The sequence below is a fragment of the Emys orbicularis genome, chromosome 3, assembly GCF_028017835.1.
Source record: "Emys orbicularis isolate rEmyOrb1 chromosome 3, rEmyOrb1.hap1, whole genome shotgun sequence".
NCBI lineage: Eukaryota > Metazoa > Chordata > Testudines > Emydidae > Emys > Emys orbicularis.
In genome coordinates, this window is record NC_088685.1 from 47,698,999 (window position 1) to 47,716,502 (window position 17,504).

General features: G+C 43.1%; 2 protein-coding genes across 2 annotated transcripts in view; both read right to left on the minus strand.

The window, feature by feature from the left end:
• The window catches only part of LOC135875959 (glutathione S-transferase A4-like), a 68,241-nt gene that overhangs the window by 34,817 nt on the left and 15,920 nt on the right, over window positions 1-17,504 (minus strand). The gene's annotated exons all lie outside the window — the stretch shown is intronic.
• LOC135875641 (glutathione S-transferase-like) lies at window positions 2,479-17,504 on the minus strand. Its single transcript, XM_065400597.1, has 6 exons — window positions 17,418-17,504; window positions 15,215-15,266; window positions 12,822-12,954; window positions 9,025-9,166; window positions 4,453-4,584; window positions 2,479-2,604 (listed from the first exon to the last, which is right to left on the minus strand). Exons 1-6 carry the CDS (start codon window positions 17,502-17,504, stop codon window positions 2,479-2,481), a joined length of 672 nt encoding a protein of 223 aa, XP_065256669.1.

Sequence of the window (17,504 nt, forward strand, 5' to 3'; positions counted from 1 at the left end):
CCTCTTTGTAGTTATTAACTATTTTAACTAACACTTGACTCAATGGCAGTCTCTGAGACAGCCCCCAGTTATCTTCTCTGCACCTTGGGAGCAGCTGCTCACTATTCCTCTTTGATTCCTCCTGTTTAGTCATTTTTCATTCTAAAACAAGACTTTGCCATCTGCTCTGTAGTTATTTATGTTCCATCACAGCCTAGTATGAGAGAACTTGCAAAGTTTTACAAATAGCCAAATATGCAGTGTCCACCAGGTCACCGTTATCTATTAGTTTACTAATGTTTTCCACAAATCTCTACAGCAGAGAAAGAAACAAGTTTTTCTTATCTAATGTGAATTAAGGTGTAGATCCTCAGATACCCATAGAGGGCTGGTATGAGGCCCATGTTCCACTTAAGTGCTCAGACGAAGGGCAAAACTTGGATTTAAGTGGTGCATAGCTTTGTTCTAGCCTTCTTGACCAGGGCAAATTTCATCCACAATGCACAGAACAAGTGTCCGTAACTGGAGAGCAAAGTTGGCATGTAAAGTTCCCACTTGGGCTCTTCTGTGTATACTCTTTTACCATGTGCTGTGTGCTAGGATAGCCTAAGGACTTCTCTAAGTTATGCTTGCCTGTGATGGTTACAAAGCACCAAGCAAATTGCACTGGATCAAAACATCCAGTTCCACCTGACCACACCCCTTTGGTATCTCTGAGGAGGTGATGAAGCCCATACTAGGGTTGCCAGGTGCCCAGTTTTTGACCGGAATGCCTGGTCGAAAAGGGACCCTGGCCGCTCCGGTCAGCACCAATGACTGGGCCATTAAAAGATGTGTTGGCAATGCAGCAGGGCTAAGGCAGGCTCCCTGCCTGCCATGGCTCCGTGCGGCTCCTGGAAGAAGCGGCATGTCCCTCCCGCGACTCCTACACGTAGGGACAGCCAGGAGGCTCTGTGCACTGCCCCCACCCCAAGCGCCAGCTCCACAGCTCCCATTGGCCGGAAACCACACACACACACACACACACACCCCGCACCCCAACCCCCACCCCCGACACAGCCCGGTGAAAATGAGTGAGTCAGTGAGTGAGGGTGGGGAGCGCGAGCGACAGAGGGATGGGGGGGGATGGAGTGAGCGGGGCTTCAGAGAAGGGGTGGGGCCTTGGAGGAAGGGCGGGGGGGGGCAAGGGTGTTTGGTTTTGTGTGAGTAGAAAGTTGGCAACCCTAGCCCATACACCAGCTGTATGTAACTGCAGAATCAAACTTGGGTGGGGTGATCCTACCTGGGCCACTTAGCAAATCTGTGTGTCCAAAATAGAACACAGATGCAGCACAGAGGGCTCAATATACCCAGTGATCTGGCCCAAAAATCTGTAACATTTAAAAAAACAATTACAAATTAGTATAATCTACTTGTTAATTTATAAATTCAAAGGGAGTGTCGCATCTGCAGCTTCCCAGTCTCCAGTCCTTATTGATGTAAATAGTTCCATTGACTTCAGGGGGACATTTAGGTGATAAGGGCTACAGGATCAAGTCCTCAATGACCTACTGGAAAGAAACACTCTCTAATCTAAGTGACAGGATGACCTCTATAATATAGACATACTTTGATTTATTTACAAAAGAGTAAATACAGCCTCTGTTTATTTTATGACGTATGGTACAGTACTTTTAAAGTCTCTAACATAACATGGAATATCAGCTATATATATTGTTACGACAGCTGGTAAAAATTTCCCAAATTGCAAGCTTGATTATATTTTTGGATGGAGAAAAAAAATTGATGAAAAAGTTAAAACCAGTTATAGAGTTGGTCAAAAAATATTGACACTCAAAAAACTCACAACATTTTGATGTTTCATATTTCTGAAAAAACAGATACAATTTTTTCACAGATTTCCTGTGATTTTTTGTTATTGTTTTTTAAGTCAGCTCTGCCTAAAGCTCAAGATAAACAGATTTATTGACAAGTCCATTTCCTCTGTTACATCTCAATTCAACTCCCACTGAAGTTGAAAAGGCTTTTGACAGATAGGCCTCCTACCAAGTGCATATTTCAACATTGCTCTATCTTCACACACACAAAATGTTTCCCCCTTTCTTTAAACCAACTTTTATCTAAATCTGTCATCATAAAGAAGTTACACAGAAACAAGAAGTATGAGGAAACATGATTTATTGAAATCTGCATGCACTCTCCCATTTTTAAGATATTGCTTATTTACTGAGTTGTAATTTTGTTCAAAATGCTTTCTACAGTATGTTGTTTCAAACAGTATTTGTGGATCATATTCTATTCATGGATTTACCTTTCTGGCATGTTCACATAACAGTCTAAAAAAAATATTATGATTTACATTCACATGATCCTTGTATCAGTTAACATGGTATTTTTATTGTATGTTCAGCACTGTACAAAATGAAAATGACAGTCCCTCCCAGAGAAGCTTAGAACAGTAAGAGGAACTGACTAACCACACTAAAGGGAACCCAGCTATTATTTCCTGTTGAAAACTCTGTTTGCAGTCACTACAAGTTTTTCATCAGGGGGAGGCTTCCTCTGGCTGCCAGGCTGTAGGAACTTCTTTATTGTGGGGATGTTGCTTATTCTTGCTTTAAAAACCTAAAGTGAGAAAGGGAAGTTTTTCATTGACGGTTTTTGCCAAAAACAAACTAACACAAGTGTCTGAAATAGGCCTGATCTGATACTGATCCCAATCAGAGAGCCTCAGAATGAGACATCAGCTGGCTTGCAAACTGCAGCCTTTTCTTCTTCCCATTCGTTTGGAGGTTCATGAGAAGCCAGCTTTCTAGGAGAATATGATAAGAAGATAAGAATGGCCCTACTGGGTCAGACCAAATGTCCATCTAGCCCAGTATCCTGTCTATCGACTGGCCAGTGCCAGGTGCCCCAGAGGGAATGAATAGAACAGGTAATCATCAAGTGATCCATCCCCTGTCGCTCATTCCCAGCTTCTGGCAAACAGAGGTTAGGGACACCATTCCTGCCCATGTTTGTTTTGTTGAGTGTATTTCTTGGTTCTCAACAGTGTCAGTTTTCAGGTGGTAACTTCTACCTTCTGGAAGGGTATGAGGCACTGCCAGGCAATGTTGTAATAATTTGGCCTACAAATTTATCCTAACTGTAAGCTTAATTGTCAAAAGTAAGTGTTAGTTCATAAAATATTATAATAACCTAATACAACAAATGTTCATGAAAAAAGGTGAAAAAACAAGACAGAAAAAAATTAATTAGTCCAAACCAAAAGCCCTACTGATATAACTTAAGGACTGTGTTAAAAACATGCTGTGTTAAAAACATGCTTGGAAAACAAAAAAGTGTGGAACAAAAAAATCAGTGAACCAAAATTAGGGTGTCAAAAACTAGGCCTAATTGATGGACAAAATAATAAAAGGACAAGTTAACCCATCCACCAATCAATCCCCTATTAGGTTCCTTAAAAAGAGACTTTTGGGGGAAAAGCTGACTACCACAATGATGGCTGACTAAAAGACAAGAGAAGAGAAAGGATCAAGCATTTGGCTGCCACCCCCACTGTCTCCTGGGACCATGGACCTTCTTCATCCCAATCCTAAAATATGTCCTGACCAGATCGGGGCCAGATTATATCGTCACCTTCACCAGCTCCAGCTGAATCCTGACCACCACCTGGGATGTGAAATTTTGTCTCTCTCTTTCCTGCCTCCCACAGTGTTCTTGTCTTTTCCTACCTTAGTTCTTCTCTTTCCTCTCTTGCCCTCCTTTTTCCTTCTGTTTAATATAGGGTGACCAGACAGCAACTGTGAAAAATCAGGACAGGGGATGGCGGGTAATAGGCTTCTATATAAGATAAAGCTTCAAATATCGGGACTGTCCCTATAAAATTGGGACATCTGGTCACCCTAATTTAATAAGAATCTGGCTTTGCTGACCAAGACTGTGTATTTTGCAACACTGCTATAAGCCTGTGACCAGAAAGAGGCTGCTAAAAGCAAAGCTCTAACCAGCCCGATGCTGGCACAAGTGTGCCAGGTCACGGAGTGGCTGATCAGACCGTGTGCTGGGCCTGTGTTTTTCCAGCAGTGAGACTGCAAGTGAGAGTCAGCGACAAAGACAGAAGCTGCATTTTCTGTTTTTTCTGTTCCTTTCTCTCCCCTTTTCTGTGTGTTTGTTTTGTTATGTCTTAAAGGAAACGGACTCGGATGTTAACAACAGCAACTCCAGCCCATCACAACTAACTTCTCTCTTTTCCTTAAAAGAACAGTTATTACCATCAGTAAGACCATCTCAGAGACTATCAAACCAGGGGGATTTTCCTTTTAAAAAAACTCCAGCTAAAGGGAAAGGGAAGAAGGGATGTTGTTAAAATAAAAGCCTTACTTAATACTTGACATTGTACATTTCTGTATCTTGTAAACTTATGAGTAGTGAATTCACCGTATCACTTGTTGATATGGATAATTCCATTACCTGTAACAAAGGGAATCTGGAGAGAATTGTGGACACTTTCTCTTCTGCCATTAATATGGCTTCAATCAGTTGGATATCTGCCCAGGTGAGCTGGTTGCCAACAAGAAAATCCTGTCCATGATCGTCCAAAACCTAAAGAATAAGAGGTCAGTTTTATGGGCATAGATGGGTCATATTCTAATTAAATACAATTTCAAAGTACATAGTGGGCAAACTCTATTGTAAGGGCTATGTATTAAGGGGAAGAATCTGAATGCCTGGCTAAGTGGAAAACTTCACTTAGGGCCACATCCTTTTCTGACTTAAAAAGGGAGGCAATTAAAGGATGAATAAAGGTTTCAGAAAAGACAGTGCCTATGAATAGAGAAACTTGGAGTATGTTTTAGAGACAGTAGTAGTTAGATTTCCAGGAAGGGAGATTTGCTTGAAAAAAGAACAAGGATAATTGCCAAGATATCTTGGGAGATGAGATCAAAGTACAAAGCACAGGTAGCTCTTTGTCCAGAGTCTCAGACTATTACCAGATGGAAGGAGGACTTGTTCTTGTATATGCGCAGGGAGAACAGAAGCTCCTGATACACATTTTCAATTACTCCATCTGGTAGTTCAGGAAGAACCCAATCATATTTAGCTGTGACCGAATACACCCTGTATTTACACACTACTGTAATAATCTTTGTACAAAATATGCTTTATGAGATAGTAATTGAAAACCAATAACTTGCTGGTCAATAACTTCATGGTGAAATGTATGTACAACATGTGTATTAAGAAGAATAAAAATAAACTGAAATTATAATTCAGTGTGTTTACTAGACAAGTCAGGTGAGTGGGTAAACTGGTTTCTCAAAGACAAAGGACAAGCTGATGCCTCTAGCCAGGTGTCATCAGAGTTAATTGGCAATCACCAGCCAAGTGGCCATTCTTTGGCAACAAAGAGGGCAGAAACAGACCAATCTCCTTTTTAGTAGGGCTGTCAAGCAATTAAAAAAATTAATCGCGATTAATTGCAGTGTTAAACAATAATAGAATACCATCTATTTAAATATTTTGGGTGTTTTCTACATTTTCAAATATATTTATTTCAATTACAACACAGAATACAAAGTGTATAGTGCTCACTTTATATTTATTTTTGATTACAAGTATTTGCACTAAAAAAAAAAAACCCAAAGAAATAGCATTTTTCAGTTCACCTAATACAAGTACTGTAATGCAATCTCTTTATCATGAAAGTTGAACTTAAAAATTTAGAATTATGTAAAAAAAAATGCATTAAAAAATAAAACAATGTAAAATTTTAGAGCAGGGGTGGGTGGACAAACTACGGCCCACCAGCAGTTTTAATCTGTCCCTCAAGCTCCCGCTGGGGAGTGGGTTCTGGGGCTTGCCCCACTCCGGTGCTCCAGCCGGGGAGCAGGGTCGGGGGCCGCTCCATGCGGCTCCCAGAAGCAGTGGCATGGCCCCTCTGCAGCTCCTATGCGTAGGGGCAGCCAGGGGGCCCAGCTCTGGACACTGCCCCCGCCCCAAGTGTCACCCCTGCAGTTCCCATTGGCTGGTCACCATGGCCAACAGGAGCTGCAGGGGTGGTGCCTGCAGATGGGGCAGCATGCAGAGCCACCTGGCCGCACCTCCATGTAGGAGCCGGAGAAGGGACATGCTGCTGCTTCCAGGAGCCGCTTGAGGTAAGCACCGCCCCAAGCCTGCACCCCTGAGCCTCCTGCTGCGTCCCAATCCCCTTCCCCAGCCCTGATCCCCCTTCTGCCCTCCAAACCCCTCGATCCCAGCCTGGAGCACCCTCCTGCACCCCAAACTCCTCATCCCCAGCCCCACCCTTGAGCCCGCATCCCCAGCCAGAGCCCTCACTCCCCCACACCCCCGCCGCAGCCTGGAGCCCCCTCCTGAAACCTTGAATTCCTCCTTTCTGGCCCCACCCCGGAGCCCGCACCCCCAACCAGAGCCCTCGCCCCCTCCCACATTCCAACCCCAATTTTGTGAGCATTCCTGGCCCACCATACAATTTCTATTCCCAGATGTGGCCCTTGGGCCAAAACGTTTGTCCACCCCTGTTTTAGAGCCTGCAAGTCCAACCAGTCCTACTTCTTGTTCAGTCAATCGCTCAGACAAACAAGTTTATTTACATTAGCAGGATATAATGCTGCCCGCTTCTTGTTTACAATGTCATCTGAAATTGAGAACAGGCATTCTCATGGCACTGTTGTAGCCGGCGTCACAAGATATTTACGTGTTAGATTCGCTAAAGATTTATATGTCCTTTGATGCTTCAACCACCATTCCAGGGGACATGCTTCCATGCTGATGACTGGTTCAGTTTGGTAACAATCCAAAGCAGAGCAGACTGACACATGTTCATTTTCATTATCTGAGTCAGATGCCACAAGCAGAAGGTTGATTTTCTTTTTTGGTGGTTCGGGTTCTGTAGTTTCTGCATCGGAGAGTTGCTCTTTTAAGCCTTCTGAAAGCATGCTCCACACCTTGTTCCTCTCAGATTTTGAAAGGCACTTTAGATTCTTAAACCTTGGGTCGAGTGCTGTAGCTATCTTTAGAAATCTCACATTGGTACCTTCTTTGCGTTTTGTGAAAGTGTTCTTAAAATAAACATGTGCTGGGTCATCATCCAAGACAGCTATAACATGAAATATATGGCAGAATGCCGGTAAAACAGAGCAGGGGACATACAATTCTCCCCCAAGGAGTTCAATCACAAATTTAATTAATGCATTACTTTTTAATGAGCACGGAAGCATGTCCTCTGGAATGGTGGCCAAAGCATGAAGGGTCATACGAATGTTTAGCATATTTGGCCCGTAAATACCTTGCAATGCTGGCTACACAAGTGCCATGCAAATGCATGTTCTCACTTTCTGGTGACACTGTAAATAATAAGAGGGCAGCATTATCTCCCGTAAATGTAAACAAACTTGTTTGCCTTAGAGACTGACTGAACAAGAAGTAGGACTGTGTGGACTTGTAGGCTCTGAAGTTTTACATTGTTTTGTTTTTGAGTGCAGTTATGTAACAAAAAAAATCTACATGAAAGTTGCACTTTCACGACAGATTGTACTACAGTACTTGTATGAGGTGAATTGAAAAATACTATTTCTTTTGTTTATCATTTTTACAGTGCAAATATTTTTAATAAAAAAATATACACTTTGATTTCAATTATAACACAGAAGACAATATATATGAAAATGTAGAAAAACATCCAAAATATTTAATATATTTCAATTGGTATTCTATTGTTCAACAGTGCAATTAAAACTGCAATTAATCGTGATTAATTTTTTTAATCACGATTAATTTTTTTGAGTTAATCGCGTGAGTTAACTGCAATTAATTGACAGCCCTACTTTTCAACAAACAGCATGGAACCTTTTTCACCACAAGACTCTGTGTCTCTGTCCTCACAGCTGGAAGGAACTTTATCTAGGGGTAGCCGTTAGCAAAGTGCATTTCAAAGGGTGACTGGACTATAAAAGTTAGGGGCAAAACACCCAAGGTATTCTATCTTTTTTCCCCTTTCTTCTGAATTGGTAACTCCAGTTAAAGTACCTGACTGTTGTATATTGATCCCTTACAGGGAAAACAGACCTTTAATATCTGAACTCTCAGGAGAGCAGAACACATGTTTGGGGGAAAATCTGGGACTAGGAGTGTGTTGGGTGTGACATGTATGCTCTTTGGCTGTTTGTGAGGGTCCCAAGCTGGGAGCTAAAGCAGCAAAGCATTGTGAGGCACCCAAGGTTGCAGGGCACATGGTAACACAACCCCTCACTAGTTTGGATTGCACCCCAGAATATGACAATAGCCTATCTAGTTTATGTGAGTGTGTTTTTGAGACACAAAGGGCAAGTCTACACTACAAAATTAAGTCAACCTAAGTCAACTTAGAGCCACCGCAGTAATTAAACTGCTTTTGCATGTCCACACCTGCACCGATTTAACTGTCACTGTGAAGCATTGTGGGCCGACATCTGAAATGCAGCAACAGTTGCAAGTTCTGATTCAGATTGATGACATTCAAATCAAGTATAAGACTTTGTTATATAAAAACCATCAGCACGCTGGTTCCTTGAAGCCGTCTTTGGATAGGAGGCTTACATTGCATTGCCTCTCTCTGGGTTGGTACAAATGAATTTAACAGATCATATTCTTCATTGCCTTAAATATAATATGTTTCTCAGAATAGCTAGGTGTATAATCTGAAAATAGACACACTGGGATCGAGCATGGCTCCACATCAAATAAGTCACAACTGAGAGGTTAAACTCTTACTGTTTCCCCCCCATCATCTCTAGCACATTTATTCTTTTTGAGGCCCCAATCCTGCAGTTGACCTGACTGTCACAGAGGGTCCCATTAAAATCAAATTAGGCTATAACTGCAGATGCTTCAGTAGGAACAGGGCCTACAGAATGTGTAGGATAATTATATTTCTTTTTAAAGCCCAGATAAATGGCCAGCAAATTGTTTATTACAGTTACAAGTTCATGAGTTTTCCTTCAGCATTGTGTGCTGACTGTAAATTGTTCCTTCACTGCCACATACCTTTTCATAGACTGGGAGGTATCTGGTTGTGGCCTTCTCCTCGATTAAAGCAAGATTCTTCTCCTTTTCCTTGGGGGGTAATTTATGGTGAACCCTGATCACATCCATCAAATCTCTTGTTCCTTCCACATACATATCAATCCTGTAGAAAATAGTGACCCCAGTCATTTCAGCTTTTCTTTACAACTTAGAAAAATGATTGGTTTTTAGAGAGTTGAAATTTGTTATCAGGATTGTTTATCTGTAGTATGAATTGCTCTTTTAGAAAGGTTAAATGATCTGTAAATATCTGTATTTTCAAAACAAAACAAAATGTGCTCAACAGCAATGCTGAGGTTTCCTCTCTGAAGTGACCCTATCAACATAATCTTTAGCTGCATTACTGTTTTAGCTGAACACTGAGATCTCCCAAGTCCTCCACCAAGTCGTGCACAGAGAAGTAACCTAAATCTAAGGCCCAAATCCATCCTCCCATTCTGAGTAGCCTGGCTGTCCACAGAGAAGATGCACATGGATCCTTTCCACCCTATGCTCTTCAACCATGCAGGCCCTAATGTGTCTCCTTCACAGGGGAAGGGCAAAAATGACAGATGGATTGGCTCAAAGCACATTGTCTGGCCTGAGCCCTGCACTTCCCCTACCTGGCTCCAATTACTTGTAGCAGGAAGCTGCCGTAGAAGTAGGAAAGCAAGCCTGGGGTTATGTCTATGCCCAAGCAACTGATCCTGAGTAACAGAATACTGAGAGAGGACTGTACTCATTCTCTGTGTCAAAGGTTAAATGTTCGATTCTCTTCTATCAAAGTCAGTGGGAGTGTTGCTGTTCATGTCAATGGGGGCAGGATTGGGCCTAAAGTGAATGCAGAAGAGACAAACACGCTAAGAAATAATTATTCAAATTAGAGTTTCAAAGGCATCTAGAACAAACAATTCCCCTTCTGATCACCACCCCAGGTCAGGACTCCCTTATATCAACATTGATTGCTGAAGCTGTGGCAGGGATTATCTGAACCAGTAAATGATTTCCTGGACAAGGTTAATGGAGAGATAGGCTAGGCTAAAGGGTTAGGCTAAAGGGTACTGTAATCGGAGTAATTCGATACAAGATTGCGACACTGGGGAACCTCCTAGTTTAGGAACACCCAAATGGGCGTGGGGAATTACATTGAATCTGCTCTTAAAAGCTGCAAGAGAAAGTGGTGTTCTCTCTCTTTGTCTCTTGCTGTGAGAACAGCTTTTGCTTCTGTTCACACCCTTGGGTTTCAGTTCCAGGCACAGGATCCATGGCTGGCTCCTGAACAGCATGGATGAGGAGTGTTACAGGTAGATGCACAAGACAACAGAACCTGAGACTGCAGAAATGAGAGCCTTGCTGTATACCCACTAAGTGACTCCTGCCTAAGTAACAGGGCTAAGGAGGAGATTCTGTAGCTAAGTGCCTCATTTGCATGCCAAGTGTCATTTATACCCATACTCCTTCTGAGATGCCCGTTCTTCACCCTGACCCTGTCCTGTTAATTAATGCAGTGAGAACACAAGAGGTTTGAGATTCGCTGCCCAGTGTAAAGGACACCCTCTAGCATTTAGCTTTCCTTGTGTTCACTTGCTGCCTCTGCTCACACTTGCACTAGAGCACAACTACCACGTGAAGGAAGTTATTGGTGTTTCTTCTCACCCCTCTAGTGTCAGTAGTTATAGTTTATCCCTGCTCACTTGCCTGTCTGCCTTGAGCATTGAGGGACATATTTTGTCTGTTTTGCCCCATCTGTACTTAAAAATGTGTGTTAAGATACGGATTTTAAAAACAAATGTTTAACAAGCTTTCAGCTGACAGTTTCATTTCCAATATGCATAGGGCATAAGTTGCTTAAAATGGTTTTGAAATAATTCTGACAACTAAATAGATGCATGTAACATCTCAGGGTACGTCTACACTACCTGCCGGATCGGCGGGTAACGATTGATCTATCGGGGATCGATTTATCGCCTGTAGTGTAGACACGATAAATCGATCCCCGATCGCTCTCCCGTCGACTGCTGAACTCCAGCTCGGTGAGAGGTGGAAGCAAAGTCAACGGGGGAGCGGCGGCCATCGATCCCGTGCTGCGAGGACGCAAAGTAAGTGATTCTAAATCGATCTAAGATACATTGACTTCAGCTACGCTATTCTCGTAGGTGAAGTTGCGTATCTTAGATCGATCCTCCCCCCCCAGTGTAGACCAGGCCTATGACATGGGGCTGCAGCCTACGACTGTGGATTTTAAACTACGTACCTTTCTTTTTTCGAACTGATCTTTTATGCATATCTCTGTGCTTCAACCATTGACCTTTACAAGTCGTGTGTGGTCACTCACTTCTGTTGTCACATTTGTAAAGAAATATAGCTTATATTTGTAGCAGTTCCCTGAGTCTGTCTAATTTTAGATTATTTCTAATATGATATCATGCAATATCATTTCTCATTCATTACAAATGCAAAACATTTAGTTTCTCTTACAATAATTGTTCTGTGATAACCTTTTTTCTCTCTCCTTTCTATTCAAAGTGCATACGGTAAGTGTATTTCTATCAAGCTAGGAGCAATATATGCAGGCACTTTGGGCTGAGACTGTCAGCTCTCACAAGCTAAATCCAGGGCCAATGCACCCACTTAGGCAAACTAGGCGGCCGCCTAGGGCGCCTAGTGGTTGAGGGCACCTAAAAGCCTGCTCAGGCGAGGAGGTGGAGTGGAGGTGAGCTGGGGCGGGGGCACGGGGAGGGCTGCCCACAGTAACAGGGGGGGCGGACAGGGGAACCGCTCCCCGCCCCAGCCCCCAGATCACCTCCACTCTGCCTCCTCTGCTGAGCACACAGCCCCCGCTCTAAGTCTCCTCCAATCGGCACTGCAAGCCTGGCAGGGGAGGAGAATTAGAGCAGCGCCGGCGTGCTCAGCGGAGGAGAGCTGGGGCGGGCTCCCCGGGCGGGGTTAGCTGTCGTGGAGGGGGGCGGGGTTAGCTTCTGCAGGGGGGGGGCTCCCTGGGTCGGGTTAGCTGCTGTGGAGGGGGGGCTCCCCAGGTGGGGGGGATTAGCTGCTGCAGGGGGGGGCTCCTCGGGTGGGAGGGGCAGGTGGGCGGGGTTAGCTGCCACAGGGGGGTTGTGGGGGCGCAAGGTGGAATTTTCGCCTAGGGCGCGAAACTTCCTTGCACCGACCCTGGCTAAATCAGATCCAGCCTGGTTAGTCTTTGCATGGGGAACCTCCAAGGAAAAGTCAGGGTGCCCCAAGAAGTGGTGTTGGTTGCTTAGGCCCTAATCATACCAGCTACTTTGCATGGGCAAACCATGTGCCCGAGCTGTTCAAATCAGCGAGGTTCCACATGGATGCAACTTGCAAAATCAAGCCAAAGTAGGTAGATTCTTCCTCCAGATTCATCACTGAGCTACTTCCCAACACTGAGCTACTGCAGGAGTCATCTTTCAAACAGGATACATAGCTGGGTATTGAAACACTGGGATTTTCACAGAGCCTGAAGAAGTTAAGTGCCCAGATCCCATTGAAATTAAGTAGAATTGGGCAAGTAACTCTTTTACATGCCTTTGAAAATCTCAGCCAGACTTATTAGAGATCCCCTGGCACAAAAATAAGGGCGTTCACCCAATGGCCTGGCCAAATCTGGGTAACTGCATTCTGCCTCTCTAAATTCTCCAAGCACTGGAAATTGGAAAGTGCATGCTACTTCCATTCCTGCCCTAAACTGTTCTGCACTGGAAACTGCTTTGGAATGGAAGCCTATATATTTGTGTAAGTTATTAATACTGTACATTGCTCTCTCCTTCAGGTCTTTTCCATAGAGGTTGTATTTCCCTGCTACATAGCTGAGAATGGCTCTGGTCTGCACCATCTTCATCCCATCAATTTCCACCATGGGCACTTGTTGAAACAGCAGGGCTCCATCTTTGGAAAGGAAAAATAATGTCAAGACACTGAGTCCCCATAACTGTCATATCATTGCACTGGAACCCTAGTAGCTGACTGGGGCCTGGTGCTGTTCTCCACATAAGTCAATGGGATGTGTGACACAGCTTTCAATGTGAGCAGGATTGGGTGCTAATATTTCTACATTTGAGAGACACTGAAATTCTACTGTGCTAAGCAGGTGTATATAATAAAATGTTGCCACTTATTGCACAGAAGATTAAGTGTGGTTGAACAGTAATTTTTTAGAACAATTCTAAATTACTTAGAAAAAGAATGTGTCACATTTATATTAAGGATGCATAAATAGTTTACAAAGGATGAGAAGATGTTCTTAGCATGTTGCAGACATAAGAACATAAGTACAGCCATGCTGAGTCATACTAATGGTCCATGTAGTCAGTGTCTTGAATTCCAACAGTGGCCAGTACCAGAGCTTCATGGGGAATGAACAGAACAAGGCAGTTGGAGTGATTCGTCCAGTCATTCATTCCCTTCCGGCTTCTGGCAGTCAGAGGTTTAGGGTCGCTCCGAGCATGGGGTTGCCTCCCCAGCCACCTTGGCTATTAGCCATTGATGGAGACTATCCTCCATGAACTTATCTAGTTCTTTTTTGAACCCAGCTATACATTTGGCCCTCACAACATCCCATGAGCTAAATGTGTTATAGATGAATAATGTCTGTGACAGATGGCTATAATCAAATAAGCAGAAGGTTTTATAGCTGGCCATAAGCAACATATCGACCTGTTGAATTTTATAATAATTGGGTAAGCACTAACGATAAATTATTCATAGGTGTTTTAAGTGTTTATAAAAATGTTCCCATAATAGAAAGCAACTCTCAGCTCTACAGCTACACCCTAAATCAGGGCACCTGCTGTACCCTCACAAATCTGTACTTTTCACTAGTTTTAACCAGTTCTAGTCTAAAGTTTCTCCAAAAAATCTGGACATTTCTAAATGGGGGAGGTTCTAACTTGTGACGGTCCCTTATGGACCATACATCAGCTAGGAATATCCACAGTGCAAAGTGCTCACCTCTCAACTTCTAGTATCCCCCCTCATCATGGTTACCAGGCTAGCTGCACTGCTCTCCCTTCTTGGGGTCTCCCTGAGTACAACCTCCACAGGTGTCAGACCTCAGGTGTCTACCTCTCCTGTGGTGTAATTCTGCAATTTGACCACTCTCTGACCAGGACGTGGGTTATAGCCCCCTGGGTACTGACTGTGACTACTTTAGCAGATCCACCTGGGGTTGGTCCCTGCCAGGGTATCCCCTTTGGAAACTTGTAACAGCTGCTGATTAAAGTGACTAAAAAGAGCTTCTTCAGAACAAAGCATGATTTATTCATTCCTCAAAGGTACAAAGCATTTAGACAAAGTGTAACAACAGTAACAGGCTCACACACCTGGCTGTTTCTTACATCCTTGCAAGTTCCCCTTAGCTCAGGTTGCTCCATCCCTGGCAAGCAGCAGCCACCTACCCTGCTCTCTCTCTGTCTGTCTTCCCAGCCCATCAGCTTATCTTAGTTTACTTCAGGATCCCCTCCCTGTTTCTAGGGTCTTGGAGGGGTTATGTCTCCTTTTATTGCAAGCCTTGGAAAAAATGAAACATCCTAGCTTCAATGGAACATCTCCCCTGAGTTCTTTAACAACCTTCTTACAGTCTCCTTTGATTTAACTCTATGCATTCAGGCAGGCAGCAATACAACACTGAATAGGGAAACTGAGTCACATGTAATATTCATAAAAAGTAATACAGACAATTTCCCAGTGAGCCATATCCCCTGCTCCAGAAGCTGAGTGTAGGAAGCAGAGGAGTGGGTTACACTGACTTTATGCCCACTGCCCCATGCCAGGAAATCCCTAGCAGGGCACCTGCAGTTTGTTTCTACTCCCACTGAGTGAATGGGGCTGGAGGCCTCCCCCAAGTACCAAATGCATGGCTCCTTGACCTTTTTGATATCTGTTCAGGCCTAAGGCTGAAACGCCTGGACACTGCTTTACAATATAATCTACAAATGCTGAGGTGGTGGAATCTCCATCCTTAGAGGTTTTTAAGGCCTAGCTTGACAAAGCCCTGGCTGGGATGATTTAGTTGGTGCTGGTCCTGCTTTGAGCAGGGGGTTGGGCTAGACGACCTCCTGAGGTCTCTTCCAACCCTGATCTTCTATAATTCTAAAGTAAAAAAAAAAAAAAATCTGGGAGTCACTCAAGATTCAGTCTTCAGCCTCACCCTGTAGTAGCTTTTCATATTGTTCTCTTGTTTCCAAAAATTCTTCTTCAAACTGGAAAGAGAGCAATAAAAACAAGACAGCTGAACTATGTATCAGGAATTATGAATCAGGAGATATCTGAGGGCTTTTCACTTACGGGGAAATTTGAAAAATCCAATAATACCAGTTGATTAACGAGACAAGTAATGAAATCCCCCAACTCAACCCCTGTTCTGTGACCTGGGTGTCAGAATGATGTCCACAAATGGAAATAAACATGTTTCCTATTTTAAAATAACTTTAGAAAATCCTCCTCATGTCTGGCAGCTACCACTGTACTTCTCAGTGTGGAAAGGAGCCTCAAAAAGCAACACTTCACCACAGTGAAAAGTGCCACTGGGGACAGTACCTTTTGCTAAGAAGTATTGCAGCGTGGACTAAGGCTTCCATAATGCAACGTACCATTTCAGCTGTCATTTTTCTTATCTTGTTTTCTTTTCCCTGTTCCCTAAAATAAGTTTACCATCATTTCATGTATCTCTATCTGATTCAGTTCATCGTACATAGATAGACTCTTCGGGCCTGTAGCAGGGAGACCATTTGCCTGGCTCCTGCTTGTGGCCAGATGTGTTTTCACAGCTCCCTCTCTTCAGGGCCCCGTGGGAGTGCCGTGTATATAGTCTCCCTCAGGGTAATCATCAACTCTCCTCCTTTCATTTTTAACATATCACAAGTAGGCAAATAGATTATGGTGTGCCTAGGTGAAAGCACATTTGTTAAATGGGTTAGGAAAGGTGGGTGGAGTAATAAACTGTATGTTAACAGATTAAAAGCAAGGAGCAAAAATGAATGCAGACAAGAGTGGAAGTGTAGAGTGCTTGCAAAGAGAGGAGGAGAAGTTTGAATGGTCTGTAGAAGAGGAGAAGCCAGTGCAGAGATTCAGGAAGTGTGCACATATCAAAGTGGCAGAAGAGAGATCATTTTGGACAGACTGGAATTGAGAGAAAAACCCCCCAAAGAGCTCAGCCCAACCTTTAGGTTAGCTGCTATCTTGACCAGGGGTGAAGCAATGGAGCTTAGTGATAAGAACCTCCCACATCAAGGACTTTAGTACAGAACACCTCTTATTCTGCACCTAGCTTTCAAACACCTGTGTCCAGTAGGATGCTGGCAGAGTGTGCTGTTAGAGCAAGAGACAAGATCAAAGCCTCTGCATTTAAGTTCCAAAAGGCGATTGTTACAGATGGAGATACAGAAAAAAATGGGTTTAATCCTCAAATTATTAAAAATTGTTGAAAACCATATGTTTTACTCTTGCCAGAGTCCAGCAATACTAATAACCATGTCAAATAACGAGCCACAGATACTAAATAAATGCTGTGAAAGACCAAGTTCATGAGTTCCTGATTGCGTGAAGAAAGGTAATACATTTATTCATAAAGCTTTATGCTCAGTACTAGTACCTGGTTGGTACAGCCAGCCATGGCGTTATTCATTAACATACATTGATAAGCCTGTCAGCTTTTTCAAGATCATTGACAATGCGTATTTTCTAATTTTTAAAGCAGCTGGGGATGACACGAACTATTTAAGATTTTTCTTCTTAACCAAATCGTCGTCATTTAAAATGTTACCTCTGCTTCTCTATTTCCAAACCTGAGTTCTGGAACTGCAGAAGTCTCCTTGCCCTATAAAACTACCCCTTTCCTCTTACTTTTGACAATATCATCACCTTGCTTTTATAACAAGAATTTTCACTGTAAAGAGACAGTGCTTTCCTAGCATTGACACGGCCAAGTCAATAGGGCTCTCTGTGAGGACAACACTACAGTGCAATGAACTGCAGGATCAGGGCTTTAATGTCCAACTCTAGGTTATTGAAGGAGGAATCCAGCATTGTGGCTAGCAGTATTTTTAATAAGAGCAGATAAAATCTGTTCTATATCCTCAGTTAAACCCATTTTTGAAGTTATTTATTCATGACTTGAACTGCACATTATCTTTTCTACATTTTTTAAAGCAAACTTCACTAAAAAATTGTCTTGCTTGTGTTTTATGTTGGAAATTTAGATATCTTCTGCCCTGGAAGACTGTATACACAATTCAGTGGAAGGGAACTGGGTAACTATAACTCTATTGGAGTGTTTGTTTTTTTCCCTATTACCTGGAAATAAATTCAACCAATCTATATGAAGTCACTTGATTTCTTTATAAAGAACAAACCTCGACCCCAGCTGCTGCCAACAGCCAACGTATGGATTCCATTCGTCCTCTTCCATTGAAGTAGTAAAGTTTGGGTTTCCCAGCCAT